Source organism: Mustela erminea, chromosome 5 (genome assembly GCF_009829155.1).
Source record: "Mustela erminea isolate mMusErm1 chromosome 5, mMusErm1.Pri, whole genome shotgun sequence".
NCBI classification, from domain to species: Eukaryota; Metazoa; Chordata; class Mammalia; order Carnivora; family Mustelidae; genus Mustela; species Mustela erminea.
In genome coordinates, this window is record NC_045618.1 from 55,403,495 (window position 1) to 55,419,453 (window position 15,959).

At 42.7% G+C, this 15,959-nt stretch overlaps 1 protein-coding gene and 1 long non-coding RNA gene across 3 annotated transcripts in view; one reads left to right on the forward strand and one right to left on the reverse strand.

Annotated features, from left to right (window-relative positions):
- The window catches only part of LOC116590852 (transmembrane and coiled-coil domain-containing protein 5B-like), a 32,892-nt gene extending 31,557 nt beyond the window's left edge, over window positions 1-1,335 (forward strand). For both annotated transcript variants that reach the window (XM_032343209.1, XM_032343208.1), the window contains one exon: window positions 953-1,335. In XM_032343209.1, coding sequence (XP_032199100.1) covers window positions 953-1,151 — 199 coding nt within the window. In that variant the 3' untranslated portion in view covers window positions 1,152-1,335. The remainder of the gene's footprint in view (window positions 1-952) is intronic.
- LOC116590856 overlaps window positions 1-15,555 on the reverse strand; it is a 29,760-nt gene extending 14,205 nt beyond the window's left edge. Inside the window, exon 1 of the long non-coding RNA XR_004285762.1 lies at window positions 15,476-15,555. This is a non-coding gene — a long non-coding RNA (uncharacterized LOC116590856). The remainder of the gene's footprint in view (window positions 1-15,475) is intronic.
- Between the last annotated feature and the right edge of the window lie 404 nt (window positions 15,556-15,959).

The following is a 15,959-nucleotide window of genomic DNA, read 5'->3' on the forward strand; positions in this document are numbered from 1 at the left end:
TCCTCAACACCAGAGTTATGTGGAACTTGGTGGTTGGAAAAAGTAGCTCTTTCTTCAAGATGAAAGCTGCAGGTTGCATTTTACTTTGCATTTCCATTCTTATGGTTCTTGTATGACCCATTTCTATTTTTCAGATCCTGAACCTAATCATCTCTGCTATCTTCTTTGCTGCGGAGATGGTTCAGGGCTCATTAATTTTCTCAGTTCTTTTATAGTAGGCTGTAACACTCTAGAAAACAAAAATCACCTAAACTCTCTATGCCTTTTCTGTCTTAATTTTTTCAACAAGGGGACTAACTCTGAAATGCTCCATGTAGCACTTGAATGGAGAGCTTCAATTTATGACATTTCAATATTATTAATGACTGAAGGCCTTAGACCAGATTTCAGTGTGAAGTTTTCTTGGGAGCACACTAGAAAACAAACCCACACCTACACACCCACACATTTTATTGTTTAAGTTGGTCTCTTTTGACACTTGATGTTTAGAAAAAACCTATCCTAATGGTTTTGCCTGGATGTTCATGTCAGAGATGTCCTGATCTTATTTCAAATTCTAGAACTCCTTGCTATACTAGACCAGAAGAAGACCATTGGTCATCAGACTCATAGGTGTGACAGTCCTGAACATTCTCTGGCAGCTCCCCCAAAGGTCTGCCTTATATGTAGTACCTGGAAAAATCTCCTTTGGCACCTCCAACTTTTTTTCTATATGGACATCTATTCTTTCAGAGGGCTTATATGTCAGGAGAGCCATGTACAATTCCTAACCACTACATCCATCTTCTTCTGCTATCATGTATCCCCTACCCTCATCCTTTGGGTCTCCATCCCCTTATCAGTTTTGTCTGAAGAAAGCAATTCAGTTATTTATGAGTGCGAGCTTCCCCTCCTACAGCTGGATCCTGGTCTATCCCTGTCCCCCAGGCTAACCAAGAATGTCTCTTTGTAGACATTTCAGGTGTCTTGTCTTCATGATCATGATCTTCATTAGGCTGCTGGGCTATGCGCTTTTCCACCTGCAGTACGTAAACCCAGACCTTCTTGTGGATACCCTGCCCATGGTAATGAGCAGGGACACCTTGAAGAGGCTGAGGAAGGTCTTATTTCCCCTCCTCACTCTAGAGGTGGAAGAAGTTCTACCGCATTAGTCTGAAGTAACGTGGGGGGCTCCACATGCCCCCAGTGAAGAAGGGGGACATGGCTGTAGCCCTGAGTCGGGGATGGGTCAAGAAGGAAGTAGAAGCCTTGACTTGGACATCTGCCCTCTTCATTTCATTCTAGTCCCTTGCTTTCCCTTTGCATGGCTCTCTTTTAAATAAAGACTATGTTTGACCAGTGTTCACTGTGTTGGTCTGTGAATTTGGTCTGATTCCTGGGGCCTCATTAGACATTCACAATTTCTACCTGTCTTGAGAAGGCTTCCCCCAGGACTTCCTTTCTCTGAAGAAAGAGTAGAGAAAAAATCCCATCTTCATTTGTAACATTCTCCACTCCCTCTGGGGTAGATACAAAGCTATTCAGTTGAGAAATCATGAGGTGGATATAAGGCTTGCTTTCAGTCCTTCCTGAAGTTTTTTATTTTTATATTATTTATATTTTTATATTATTTTATATATTTATATATTTTTAATATAATTATATATATATATATATAAGTTTATATTTCACTATGTATTATTGGAGTGGATGTCCTAAAAAGTTAACCTTTTTTTTTAAATGTACACAGATGGTTTAATGTACATAGTACATTCTCAACGGAGAAGAAAATTACCCTAAAATTCAAGTGACATATAAAATATAGTGCGTAAGATCAGCAAAACACGATTTTGTACCTAACTATCATTCCTATTTTTTAAATCCTAATTCAAATGCCATCTCCCCCATAATGTCTCCTCTGATCCCTCCGGACCTGAGATAGCTTCACTTGCCTTCTTCCTAATGCTCCTTGCACCTTTGGCATCTCCTTCCTCCCACACATTCCTAAGGTTCTCGCTTTCTGATGACCTTTTGTCCTTTCAAGACCCTCCCTGACTCAGGTTTTAACTGCACTTCACTTGCACAGTAACGCCGGAAAGGTAGCGGCACACCCTACGTTTGCTTTGGCTGTAGACATGACCCTGCTCTACCTTTTCTTTTGGGGTCTGGGGAGGAGAGGGTGAAGGGTCTCATGAAGACGCCTTAAAAATTAAAAAAACAAAACAAAACAAAAAAAACAACTGGTCAAACAGCGCCCTCTTGTGGCCATATAAAAGCTCTTGTGTTTCAGCGGGCTTCCCCCAAAAGGGCAGGAAAGCGATCAGTCAGTTGAAGCAAAAAGATGTATCAGTTGTCACTTTTGGACAATTCCCTCTGTGAGCTTTAATAAGTAAAATTTGTATTCCATCAATTCAACAAGTGAGACTCTTCCTTGGATCAGATAGGGATTTTGGCACTGGGATTATAGCAATGAACAAAACACACAAAAATCTCTGCCCAGATTCTAGGAGTAGAGGCATATAGAAATATCAGATGATATTGGGTGCTATAAAAAGTTAGGTGGGGGAGGAGGAAGGGAATAATGAGGAGCAGTAGCCACAATGCTCGCTTGAAAAGTTAACAGGATAGCCAAGACCTGAATGAGATGAGAAAGCCAGGTGGATGGTGGGGGCTTTGGGGGTGGAGAGGTGGTGGTACAGCTGATAGGGAGACAGCAAGTACGTAGCCTTGACCCTGGAGTGTGCCTAATGCATTTGAAGTTCCTCTGCTGATTCCACGCTCATATATAACAGTCTCTTCATTAAATTCTTCACTGGAATCCTCCAAGTTGAATTCTGGTTCCTGCCAGGCCCTTGGCTGATACTGGCCTGGAGAAGCATTTCTTAGGCTGGAGGGTTTCAGCACGGGAGTGATTCCAAGGCTATAGGTATATGAGAAGAAAATGGCTGCAACCGGCCAAGAAGCTTATACTCAGAGTATTACTTCCTGTGCCATCTCTGGTCACGTAACCCCTCCTAAGTTCCTGGAACTCCCAGGTTCTCCTCTGCCCAGCCCCTCCCAGGTAGACATGGAGCATCCCAACATTCAAGACTGGCTAAGAAATACGAGCTCAGTAAAATAAGGTTACGGTAGCCCCATGCTTGCAGTCAGCGATCCAGCAGAGACTTGGAAGCTTGAAGATGTGTTGGAAATCCATGTTACGAAGCACAAATGGTCTTCTCTGCCACCCAGGGAGCCTGCCTCCAAAGGGGCCTGGATGGCTCTCCCAAGTCTGGGAAGCAGAAGAGGGGTCACTGTTGCCTTATGGGAGCCGGGCTAAGCTGGACATCTGAGATCCAGCAATGGCAAGCTTACCACCCCCAACCCCAAATCCATCAGTTTCTGAAAGATGTTAACAAACTCATACAAAGCACCTAGCACAACCGAAGGTCCTTGGTGGGTATTCAGCTGCCATGAGTTTCCATTCCCTTACATGAGATAAAACTATCTAGTAGTTAATCTTAGTTCTGTCTTATAAAGCCACACAGTAAAATAACGGCTTCTGTCACATTTTAGTCACTAAAACTGAACAGCCTTCTGTTCTCCAAATGAACATTCCGCAGGCCTTCAAGCTGTCACATGACATGGCCTCTAGAATTGTATTATCTTATTTACCCTTCCCTGGAGTCCTACCGAGCTGAACAGAAGAGGACAGATGAGTCTGACTGACCAAGTCCAGTAGCTCTCTTCTCATTCTCTCCTGAGCCTGGGGTGGCGGGGGCAGGAGAGGAGCGTGAGAACCTGAAGCAGGTTCTGTGCTGTGCTGAGTGTTGGGAGCTCGACGTGGGGCTCACTCCCACGACCCCGAGACCATGACCTGAACTGAACCCAAGAGTCAGTCGCTTCGCCGACTTCACCACCCAGGTGCCCCCCAGCCGAGATCCTTAACCTTTTAGAACATGAATCATCTTACTCGACATCTCCTCTGCTTTGTATTTGTGCATATTAAAAGATAATATTAAGTGCAGGATTTTCTATGTGTCTCATTAAATTTCATTTTGTTGGTTTGGTTGCTTCACCTTAGTCTATTGCAATCATGCAAAACCCTAATTCTATGAAGGAATAAACGAGTCTGTTCACAGACAGGGACTCCTGGTAGAGTAGAAGCTGCTGGAGCACGGAGGCTTGGGTGGGCAATCTCCTTTGGCCTTGTAATCATTGTTGACCCGAGGCAGCTGATTAACCTTTCCTTTAAGGTGGCTAATCATTCTCTCCGCCAGGTGCTGGCTACAACAGCTGCACATTGTTTCAGTCCTCTGAAATGGAATTTCTTTGGGTCTGGAGGCTTGAATTCAATTAAACGGATTAGGTACTCTCCTTGCATCCTCTCACCTCTCTTAAAACTTAATTACCTATTAACTATTTCAGACTATCCTTTTTATCATGCAAAAGATCAATTTCCTTGATGGGGAAGGGTGAGGTGAAATAGGACCCTTATCTATGTACATTATACCTCCTGCTCTACCGAGTGGCCTATCTCTTTCATTTCTCCTGTTCCAAACCCAGCATTGGAAATGCCTCTTTTAAAAAATGCATTTTATAATATCTTTTGCCAGCCTCAGTGTTTTCTTGAAAAAAAGCACTGAAGGGGCACCTGGGTGGCTCATTGGATTAAGCCTCTGCCTTCGGCTCGGGGCAAGATCTCAGGGTCCTGGGATCGAGACCCGCATCCGGATCTCTGCTTTGTGGGGAGCCTGCTTCCCCCTCTCACTCTGCCTGCCTCTCTGCCTACTTGTGATCTCTCTCTCTCTGTGTCAAATAAATAAACAAATAAATCTTAAAAAAAAAAAAAAACACTGAATAAGGAGTCAAGCCTTAGACCCTGGTTCCAGATTTTGTGCTATTTCTCTGATTTTACTTTCAGGGCCCAAGGTTGATTTCTGGGTGCTTTCTAAGATCATTCACTGCACAGTGAATGTACTGGAAGGCTGAGGGGAAGAAAGGAGGACTAATTCAAGAAATAAGCAATAAACCATGCTCTCAAAGACTCTTGAACTGGTAACAGATTCCAACACTCAATATTAAGGTTACAGGTTACTCCAAAGCTTCTCTGGTGTATAAATGCTGGCTTAATTGGAGGCTCAGAACTATCAACAGCACATTTATTGATCATCTACTGTCTTGCAGACATCGTGCTGGATACTTCCATACGGTTTCCATTTCACAGTTTGGTGAATTGCCTGAGATTCTCCAGTTAGCAAACGGCAGAACCAGGATCATGGGCCACCTCTTGACTCCTCCAGGACAGTTGCCTTTCATGTTTCATGACGTCCTCTTCAACTCCAGTATCAGTCTGCTAATTAGTAGAACTACTGAATCCATCACTGGAATCAGTTACTTATTTTCCTCTCTCTTTTATGATTTGTTTAAAGTTACGACAGAGATCCAGTATCATTCCAGTCACTGTGTTAAATTTCACTCTGGAGCTCCATTATAGCTCTAGTTTAGTGATTAAAATTAAAAATGCCTTGGTTAATGCTTTATTAAGACACTCTGGCCCATCCATACCTTAGTCTGAACACAAGGCGGGAGAACTGGATTTTACTGGGGGGAGCTGAAAGCAGTATTCAGGCCATAGCCACCTGCAGGCGGGTGAGCGTGTTGAATTGAGGGTGACTCCACCAAGGGCAGCTTTGCCTGGAGTGGCTCTTGAGGAGTGCATATAAAAACCTTTGGTTCTCACACATGAGAGTGACATGTCACAGCTGTTAGAATTACAAAATTGGACTTAGAGGGAATCCAACCCATCCCAGGGGTGCCACTGTCCCCTGCCAGGTTGCTCTTTGGCAAAACTCAGTTGAAATGTTCATGGTGGGTCTCTTACCCCACACTCCATGTACTGAAATTCCTGCCTCGGAGCCATGGTCCATACCCCCTGTGTGGGGGTGCCAGTTTGAAAGAACAGCATTAGTTGGTCCCTCTGGGAGTTCAGTGAGTTTGAATCCTGAAAGGCTTTACAGTCCCTGAGCTCAAGAGCTGCTGGCTCCGTGGCAGAGCCCATGAATGGGCAGGCGCTGCTCCCTCCACTTGCTCGAGCCGGAGGAAGGCTTTCCCTGCTGCTCTCCTCATGGCTCTCAGCCGGCAAAGCTGTCCTCGTGTGCAGCCAGCAGTCTGTAGGAGCCTGACCCCCTGCTTGGAGTTGGGGTTTCTTTTTCTTCTGGGAGGTTTGTTGGCAGGTTGGTGGTGAAGCCTGGGTCTAACTGGAAGCTTTTTGGTTCCTGAATTTCTCAGCCCCACTGAGCTAAGTCACAGAAAAATGAAAAAGCAGTGATTTGGGGCAGTTATGAGGAGAATGACAATTTGGGGGTGCTAAGATGGAGTGGATCAAAAATGGCAGTGAAGGACAACAGGGCAGCATGGCAGGAGAAAGTCCAAGAGGGTCTGATGGGGAAGGGAATGGATTTCCTGGCTACGGATCTTTTCTTTTGCTCGGATTTTCCTGCTGCAAATACAGGTGGTTAGGAGATCCTTTACCTTCCAGGCCAGGTTAACCTGGAAATATATTTGCATTCAACTTTAAACAAAATCACATCAGTACTACCTTCTGGAAATAAGAGGTAAATCTGAGATTAAATGGTGAAAGGTCTCTGCCAGCCTCTCCCGGCAGCGTGTTGAGTTTCTCGGATCTAGGAAACTGATGAGTCAACATAAGGCTGGAGCCTAATGTACCAGTGACTTCCTAGGAAAGAGGAAACCTACTTTTCTGCAAGGTTTTGTCCTACTGAGAAGATTACCATTGAACAAACTTACAAGAAAAAAATGCAGTTCACCAAATTTTAATGTCCCTCCTACCTGCACTACTGTTCTGGGAAAAACACGCACAACAGAACTGTGTATTTTATTATATAATGCCTACCTGGAAAGAGTTGAAATAGTTTATGATCTATTGGCCAAAGAAAAAAAGAAAGTACTCGGTAACTGTATATGCAAGGAAGAATGGAGTACCAGGAAGAGAATATAGAGTGTCAGGGAAGCTCAAGAAGAGAAAGGAAAAAAAAGGAAGAAAGGAAGGAAAAGAGAGAGAGAAAGAGGAAGGAAGGAAAGAAGGAAGGAAAAGAAAGAAAGAAAGAATAACAAGAACAGGAAAGAGCGAATCGGGAAAGCGTCATTTGATATAAACGTTGATAGGTAGTATTTCAAACCATGAAGATAGAGAAGGAAGAGCTTCCTAACTGAGGGGACGGGAGGAATGATAATCCAAAAACTCCCCCAAGCTTTTAAATAGACTAATCTAAACCTCCCAGGGAGAGCATAGAGCTACACTAATCCTTTGAATTTTGAAAGAAAATTCTCCAAGGAGAGAAATCTTAACAGCAGTTTACTTGATTACTAATTGTTCAAGAGACATCATTAATTATTCACTCATATTTGGCATGCAAGAAATAGTTCAAAATGGATTCAATAAACTTGCGTCTCCAATGGATTGGATATTGATGGGATTAGAGCGAGAGGAATGGACCAGATAATGGTGAGGTCCGTCTATTGGTTTGCAAACTGGCCACCATACACAGAAGGCAAGGAAAGATGGAGGAAAGAGGCCCCTCTAGGTTGGTAGGGGGCTAGTTTAAAAAGCAAGGGAACAGCAGCTGCCTTCGGCTCAGGTCATGATCCCGGCGTCCTGGGATCGAGTCCCACATCGGGCTCCTTGCCCTCCGCAGGGAGCCTGCTTCTCCCTCTGACTCTGCCTTCCACTCTGTCTGCCTATGCTCGCTCTCGCTCACTCTCTCTCTGACAAATAAATAAATAAAATCTTTAAAAAAAAAAAAAAAAAAAAGCAAGGGAACTCAGGTATGACATTTGTCTTGGGTGGTTGCTAAATGAGTAGATCTCTTCAGCTGCTAGAGAACTTAGCTAGGTTCTATGAAGTATTCCATCCAGATGATCTCAACAACACATGACTCTCTCAACTCTATGTTTTTCTTCTTCTTCTTCTTTTTTTTTTTTTTAAGATTTTATCTATTTGACAGAGATCACAAATAGGCAGAGAGGCAGGTAGAGAGAGAGAGAGGAAGGGAAGCAGGCTTTCCATCGAGCGGAGAGCCCGATGCGGGGCTCGATCCCAGTACCCTAAGATCATGACCTGAGCCAAAGGCAAAGGCTTATAATCCACTGAGCCACTCAGGTGCCGCAACTCTGTTCTTCTTGAGGCAGCTTTTAGTATAGGGAAAGCACATTCCAAGGACAGGGTGTGAGGAGCCACCAATCGCCCAGTGGGCCTCATGGGTCATCGAGTGGTCGTGTTCTCTCAATACCTCTTCCAGCACTATCCCAGGTGAAACTTCCTAAATTCTTAAAACTTTAAGGCCACTTAAAGAAATACCCAGACCAAAGTGAAACACAGTAAAGGAAAGAAAAAGAGAATATTTTGTGCGCCTAAGGAAGAAGCAGCTACTTATTTCCTTTACTCCAGAGAGTCTCAACCTTAGTAATACATTAGGATCACCTAAGGATATTTAAAGATCTTGCTGCCCCAACGCCAGATTGATTTCACTTAGGGTCACTGATATTTTTGAAAAGCCCCTGTTCCCGCCAATCCCCCACTGCAGGTGATTCCAATATACAGTCGAGGCTGAGAATTGCTGCTCTGAAAGTGTCTAGAGCAACCTCCAGACTCCTCGGGCAAAGCAGAGAGAGTGGCAGGGAGAGCTTATTTCCAAATTGGGAAGACACGGGGGAAGAGACGGAGACAGACATTTCTAGGCAGGAAGAGAGTTCACTTCAATATGAGATCACCTATTCTGATTGTTCTTTCATCATATTTATAGCTGCTTTGGCAAATTTCCAAATCTTTGGGTTTACATTTGCTCTCACCTCCCTCGCCTTGATAAGAAAACTCTCTTCCCATGTTGAGTCCTTTGTCGTCCAAGGAAAGAGGATAGCAATTAGGATAAAGCGGCAATGTGCCCCTTTCCAGATGTGTGAGGAAGGATCATGGCCTCACCAAGATATCCATATCCTATCCTCTGGAGCCTGTAAATATGTGCTTCACAGGAGACTCTGCAGATGTGATTAAGGATCTTGCGATGGAGGATTATCTTGTATTTTCTGCGTGTGCCCAGCACTCAGGGGTGTTACAAGCGAAGGAGGAAAGGAAAAGGGTCAGCTGGAGGAGACAGGAAGACAGAGGCAGAAGTCAAAGCAATGGAAGATGGAAGGAGGCCATGAGCCAAGAAATGCATGCGGCCTCTAAAAACCGCTGGGTATTTTTAAAAAAGATTTTATTAATTTATTTGACAGACACATCACAAGTAGGCAGAGAAGCAGTCAGAGAGGGGGAGGGGGAAGCAGGGTCCCTGCTGAGCAGAGAGCCTGATGCGTGGCTCCATCATGACCTGAGCCGACCTGAGCTGAAGGCAGAGGCTTTAACCCCACTGAGCCACCCAGGCGCCCCATTGCCGGATATTTTAAAAACATTATCCTACTTAATCCTCCCAATAAACCCTGTTCTATAGGTCTTTTGTTGCCCCTTTTATAGACGAAGAATCAAAGACTCTGAGGGTTAAGACTGGTATTTCTTAGAATCTAAAATGTCATGGGCCCCTGAGTGGCATAGTCAGTTAAGCCTCTGACTCTTGGTTTCAGCTCAGGTCATGATTTCAGGGGCGTGAGATCGAGCTCCAAGCTGGCCTCCACACTCAGCCCGGAGTGTGCTTAAGATTCTCCCTCTCCTTCTGTCCCTCACTCACGCCCTTAAAAATAAATACACAAATCTTAAAAAAAAAAAAAAAAAAGGAAGAAGAATCTAATAGGTCACTAATTATTAGATGCATCATTATATTAGGTTCCACTAGGAAAAAAAAGTTAAACTATGTGTCATCAACACACGATTTCTAGTTCTATTTTTTAAAAAAAATCAGAAAATAAATGAGATACGATCTTCCATGTGATAACTGCTACATTGCTTTGTAATAAAAAATCAAGTGTTAAATTCTTTAAAACCTCTTTTACCTTAAAAAATTCCTCTTTGGGGACCTTAAAGTTTCATTCTCCTGTGAAGCTTTAGTAGGTGCCCCTTCTTTTTACTTTTTAATGTGATTTCTGAAGATTAAAAATTACCTACATGTCTCACATTCTGTTGCTATTGGACAGCATTGCCTTAAAGCATGTGGATAATCTGCCTATTAGGTAAAGCAGTACAATTCTGGAGTTACAGAGCTATTTTGCGCTTTTTCAAAGAAGAAAGGATGTTGCGCACAAAATCTACAAGATCCAGGCAGGGTGGGATGCGTGTGGTTGTGTTGTTGGAAGAGGAAGGGGTCAGGGCAAGATGCACGTTTAGGTATGACACTTTTTAATTTTTTTATTGTGGTAAAATGGATATAAGTAAAGTTTACTATTTTAACCATTTTTAAGTGTATAATTCGGTGGTATTACGTGTATCCACAGTGTTGTGCAACCATAACCCTATTCATCTCCAGAACGTCTTCATTTTCCCCAATTGAAACACTGTACCCATTAAAGAACTCCCCACTCTCTCCTGCTAGCTGCTCATAACCATCCTTCTACTTTTTGTCTCTATGAATTTGACTACTCTAGATATCTCATATGAGTGGAATCACACATGTGTCTGACTTATTTCACTTAACACAATGTCTTTGAGTTCACTTGTTCATTTTTAAGGATGAATAATATTTCATCCTATGTTTGTACCTCATTCTGTTTATCCAGTTATCTGCTCAGTGATGCAGTATGTCACTTTGCACTTGCTATGTTACTTATAATTGCTCTACTTTTGTTGAAGAACTTTAGCTCTGATTTAACTCATTTTCTTTTGTTGTGTCTATTGGAAGACTTATGACATAGGGGCTCTTAATAGATCCCTTTTAATGAATTGTGCTTCTCAGAGCTATTTACAAACTGGACAATTTTTAGAAGAACCAGGAGCACACATTCCCTGCCATAAAATCAATAGATTTTTGACAAGTTAGAAGAAACTGTTAGCAAATAATTTGGCACAAGATCACCCAGACAAGACAGTCCTACTGGGGTGCTGCAGTTCCGTGATAGGATATAAGACTAGGAACTCAGTGCTATTCTACTATAATATTTATCCAGTGGCTCCTGCCTACACCCTTGGGATTAATACACATTCTACAAGGTTACTTGGGTCTAGTGAATCTGTGCATACCAAACCAAAAACCTTTCTTCCTACAATGTCTCTCTGGTGTCCTCTGTTAACAGAGATTAACCCTTGGGACTGGCAGAGAAAAAATATTTGAGGATCCATGATCTATTTTCATAGTGCAGGCAGAAAGGATGAATTTGAAGCCCAGAGTCAATCACCTGTAAGTGGCACAAAAATCTAATGGACGGTGGAGTAAGACCTACACAAACCACTGCCACCTGGCTGAGCGACCTTACTCACACATGCAGGAAGGGAAGGAGGTTGTCAGAATGGGAGGTTGAAGGGTCCAGTGATATGTAAAGGAATGGTTGTTTTTTTGAAGACCCCCAAAGATGCCTTGGTGACCTGAAATGAATGAATAGGAGAACTCTGGCTCCGGTAAGCCAAAGTGTTTAACAGTGTTATAGGAGAAAGATCATACAGTCCATCTCCCCTGTGCAGGGGTGAGGCCATATATGTTCTTTCAACAAACGTTTAATGATCATCTACTATGTGCAAAGACTACTCTAGTCACCAAGGAGACATGGTAAACCAGGCAGTACCTCACCCTTAAAAGAAAACAAGACAATGAATAAAAAAAACAGAACAACAAACTAGTAACAATACAACGGAGAATCAAAAATTTAAAACAGATATGAAGGGCGATACCCAGAAAACACTCCAGATGATGTTATAAAATGTAACAGGGTAGAAGGGTCAGCTGAATTAGATAGGGTACACTGGAAATGTTGCTCTGCTGGGGTGACATTCAAATTGAGAACTAAAGGATGAGACAGAGCTAGGTAAGCAAGGAGCCTGGGGAAAAGCATTCCAAGAAGAGAGAAGAGTAAGGGCAAAGGCCTTGAGGTGGAAATCCCTGGCTTTGTGAAGAGTGGTACTGGAAGGAAGAGAGAGATGGGGGTAGATGGGGTGGCCAGGGAGGGCAGCATTTCTGGTCAACAGCTGGAGTGTATGAAGGGCCATTTCACATCCTTGTAGCAGGCAGAGGCTCTGATCCCTAGGATCCCATAAAGAGAAAGAGAAATCATCGGATTACCGTGTCTGTAAATATCCTTGAGACACTTCAGCACAGGTAGTGTGATAGGTGACTGTATAGATTGGGTTAAGCTGCAGCCTAAAATATGAATGCAGCTGGCCTGGAGAGTCAGGTAGCATTGAATCAGAAAGCGTATGCTCAAAAGGCAACAATTACATGCACTTCTCTTATCTATTAATCAATACCAGAAGCTTGGGTAATGAAATGAATTTTTTTTAATGAGATGAACTTCAAAATGAGTTTTATCTATAAAATTCGTGGCTCATTATTAATATGTTGGAAGTTAGGAAGCTGGCTCTTACTGGTGAAATTAAGAGTGTGCAATTTTGCAGAATGGCCAAAATATTTTTAATCTATTCCCTGTTCATGCATGAACAGAGAGTCTAGGAATTCAATGAGGTATGTAGGCTGTAACTTATGCATGGAACTTAAGATTCATTCCTTTTTATAGCCACTGAGGATTGCTAATCCATGGCTACCTCCAACATTTTAGTGACTACTATTTTTGCTGTTGCTGTTGTGAAAAAGAATCTAAGAGAGTTTGCATGACTAAATTGGCTTATATTCATTTGCAACACATTTCCCTAGTGACAAAAAACTGACAGCAGAACAATTGGGTGAAAGCAACCTTCTCAAAAGACAGATGAGGATTCTAGATTTCAAATTTGAACATGGCTAACTGCATGAGAACATGCACATTTCCTGCAATTAGCAATAAGCTCTTTAGTATGAGGGAAAGACCATCCCAGAATGGAAAGGGATATGGCATGAGCACAAAAGTCTAGATAAGAGGCTCTAACACCTTTTCAAAAGGCTTCTATTATGAAGAGAACTGGAACTGACACTTAGGAGGGGTGGGCAGAAGTGTGGACCTGTGAAGAGTTCCAGAAGTATGGACAGTGTTCTTTCCAACCATTCCCAGGAGTCTATGCTCCTAGAATTTGGGACTGTGAGCAAATATCAGACCAGGCCCAGCTCTCCAAGACATGAAGGAAAATACTATCTTCATACACACTCCCTTCTAACTCACCAAATAAACAAGAATATATTTGTGACAATATCTGTAATATCTCCCATTCTTAAAAATTTTTCTACAAAGTTCTTTTCAATCATGTGTTATAGTAATTTAAAAAAAAAAATAGACCAATGAGGAAAGTCAATATTACACGTGGAAAAAGTTAATTCCAGAAGGTTAAGTGGAAATTATGGAATTAGAGTTCATATTCTTTTCATGGCACACCTGCAGAAGTCCAGGAAAAATGACTGGGACCCAAAGCCAATACTCCCTGAGATACTGTAAAGTGAAAGGAATAAAAATCTGTGGAGGCCTTGAGAATGTGCCTCAAAGACCTTAATTAAGAGAACTTAATAAATCTGTGGAGGTCTTGAGAATGTGCCTCAAAGACCTTAATTAAGGGAACTTAATAAATCAAGGACCCAAGTTCTGAACAGATTTCCATACTCTATCCCCTTTTCCTGCTCATAAGAGGAATACTAAAGCAAGTCTCTTCTTGGAGACAGGACTATTCTGATAGGCAATGTTGGTTCAAGGACTCCGGATATCCTTGCAGACCCTCCCTTGGGCTGCCTGGCAGTCTAGGATCCTTTCACCCAACTTTCCTTCCCTATTCCTTTAGCTGTGGTCAAACTGGCATTATAGGCTGATTGTTCTCCCAGACTTTTCTGGCTACCTCCCCACTTTCTCTCATAGGCATGTTACCTAATAATACTTTCGCATGTTTAATCGCATCTTAGTGTCTGCTTCTTGGAGGACTTGGACACACAATTCTTTCTACCATATTCCTCCAAATATTTTAAATGGGAAGACAGATATAATTAATTCGGAGCCAGTTCCTTCTCTCTCAGACCTGGGGGGGGGGGGTGTGGTGTCCCACTGAAATCTGAGTGAAAATGTTTATTTTGGAAGTAGACGTATCTTTGGTGATCCCAATCTGAGGTTTTTAAAGTCTAGTATGTGTCCCTCTTTTAGAAATAAGAATGCAATCTACCTAGATATAAATTGTAATTCTTAGAAATCTTGAATATCTGCAGAGATATTTAAAATGCCCTCCAGGTATAACACAACCACATCATTATTTTCATAAAGCAAATCTCCATAGCAGTCACCCAAGTTTTAGCTTATACACACATACAAAATTAGATATGAATGAGATTTTGGGAACCTTTTGTTCTAGCTTTCCTCTTCCCCTCCCCTCACCACCACTTTTTTCTCAGAAGGGAAAATTCAGGCCCAGATGGAATAAAGGGCTTGCCCAAGGGTTCACATGCTGTTGGTTCAGAGACTAGTTCTGACGCAGGTGCGTGAATGCTCAGCCCTGAGCAGTGCACCCCTCTCTAATGGCTGAATGAGCCTCTGGGCAATGGATCAGCATTTCAGGGAAGATCTGCTCCACATTTTGAATGACCCCAGGTAAAGCTGGAGATAGTAATGACAGCAAATGTATTATTAAGTGTTACTGGGACTTGGATTCTTGTTCAATCTGTCTTAACAAATGCTACTTGGCCTTGTGTCATTCCTGTGGTGTCTCTGGATCTTAGTTTCATCTGTAAAATCTTGGTGTCAAACTCAGTGATCGTCAAAGTCCTTTCCACTCTTACATTTGGTGTCTGTCCTTGGCCGACATCATGGGGAAAGGGGTTGCCAAATGACTGAATGCAGAGTACAGCCAAGGGAAGTCATGGAGCCAAGGAATATCTGATTCTTACACTTAAGATAAATATCTAAGTTTTTAAGAAAATTAAAATGGTGATTTCAATGCTGTCTATACAGCACCCCAGGATACACAAGCACGCAATGAAAATATCCCCAAATGACCAAAGTAAGTTAACCTCAAACCGAAAAGATTTTGCTCTATTCTTTCCTACATAGCAAATTCTCCAACAAATCCTGTCTGATAGTCATAAATTACAAATAACCTATTAATTCACTGGCCTCTTCAAATGTCACCTCCTACGAGAGTTAACCTTGGCTTCTTACGATCATTTAAGAATAACACTACTATTGCATGATTTGAAAATGTCTGAAAATGTAAGCGATGCTTTTGCCTGTGTTCGTGGAGAAAATCTATTTGATTTCATCTGTAATTGTAGGTTCTGTGCTGTGTTTTAATTGCCATATTTTCTGCCTTCTCTTTTCTTGTCCCCAGGACAAGAATTTAGGTTGTTTACGAAAGATTTGAAAAACTATTGTGACAATCTTCTCAAGCAGTGCCCTGTGTGAGATTGTACTGTTTGCTTTCCCCCGGACCTCTCAGCCAACCATCACCCATTGCTACCTGCTCTGGAGTGGGGCTTGTAGGAACTGCATCCGTAGAGCTCCCCTGTTTTCAGACAGGGCCAGCCAATGTGGAGCACCTGTACCGGATAAGGAGAGAGGAAAGTGAGAACAGGGTAGTGATTCTCATGGCCGCTCTCTTGAGAGGTTACCTTCACCCAGCTGTCCCACGACCAGGACAGAACCACCCAGCCCTGCTCTTCCCTGGTCCTGGTCAACTTCTGCCTCTGACTCAGATGTGTGGAGAATGAAGTGATCCTCTGGGCTGAGCAGTTAGCAGATCTTAACTGAATTTTGCCAGAGCATTTCTGTGACGTAGTGGAAGAGAAGCCCGGAGGAGGAATAGAAGTGGGGGGCACTGTTGGCTATGGAAGAGGAAAGAGAGGGAGAGATTCCAGGGGAGTCTTTTTTTATTTTTTTTTAATTAAAGTATAGTTAGGGCACCTGGGTGGCTCAGTTGGTTAAACATCCGCCTTCAGCTCTGG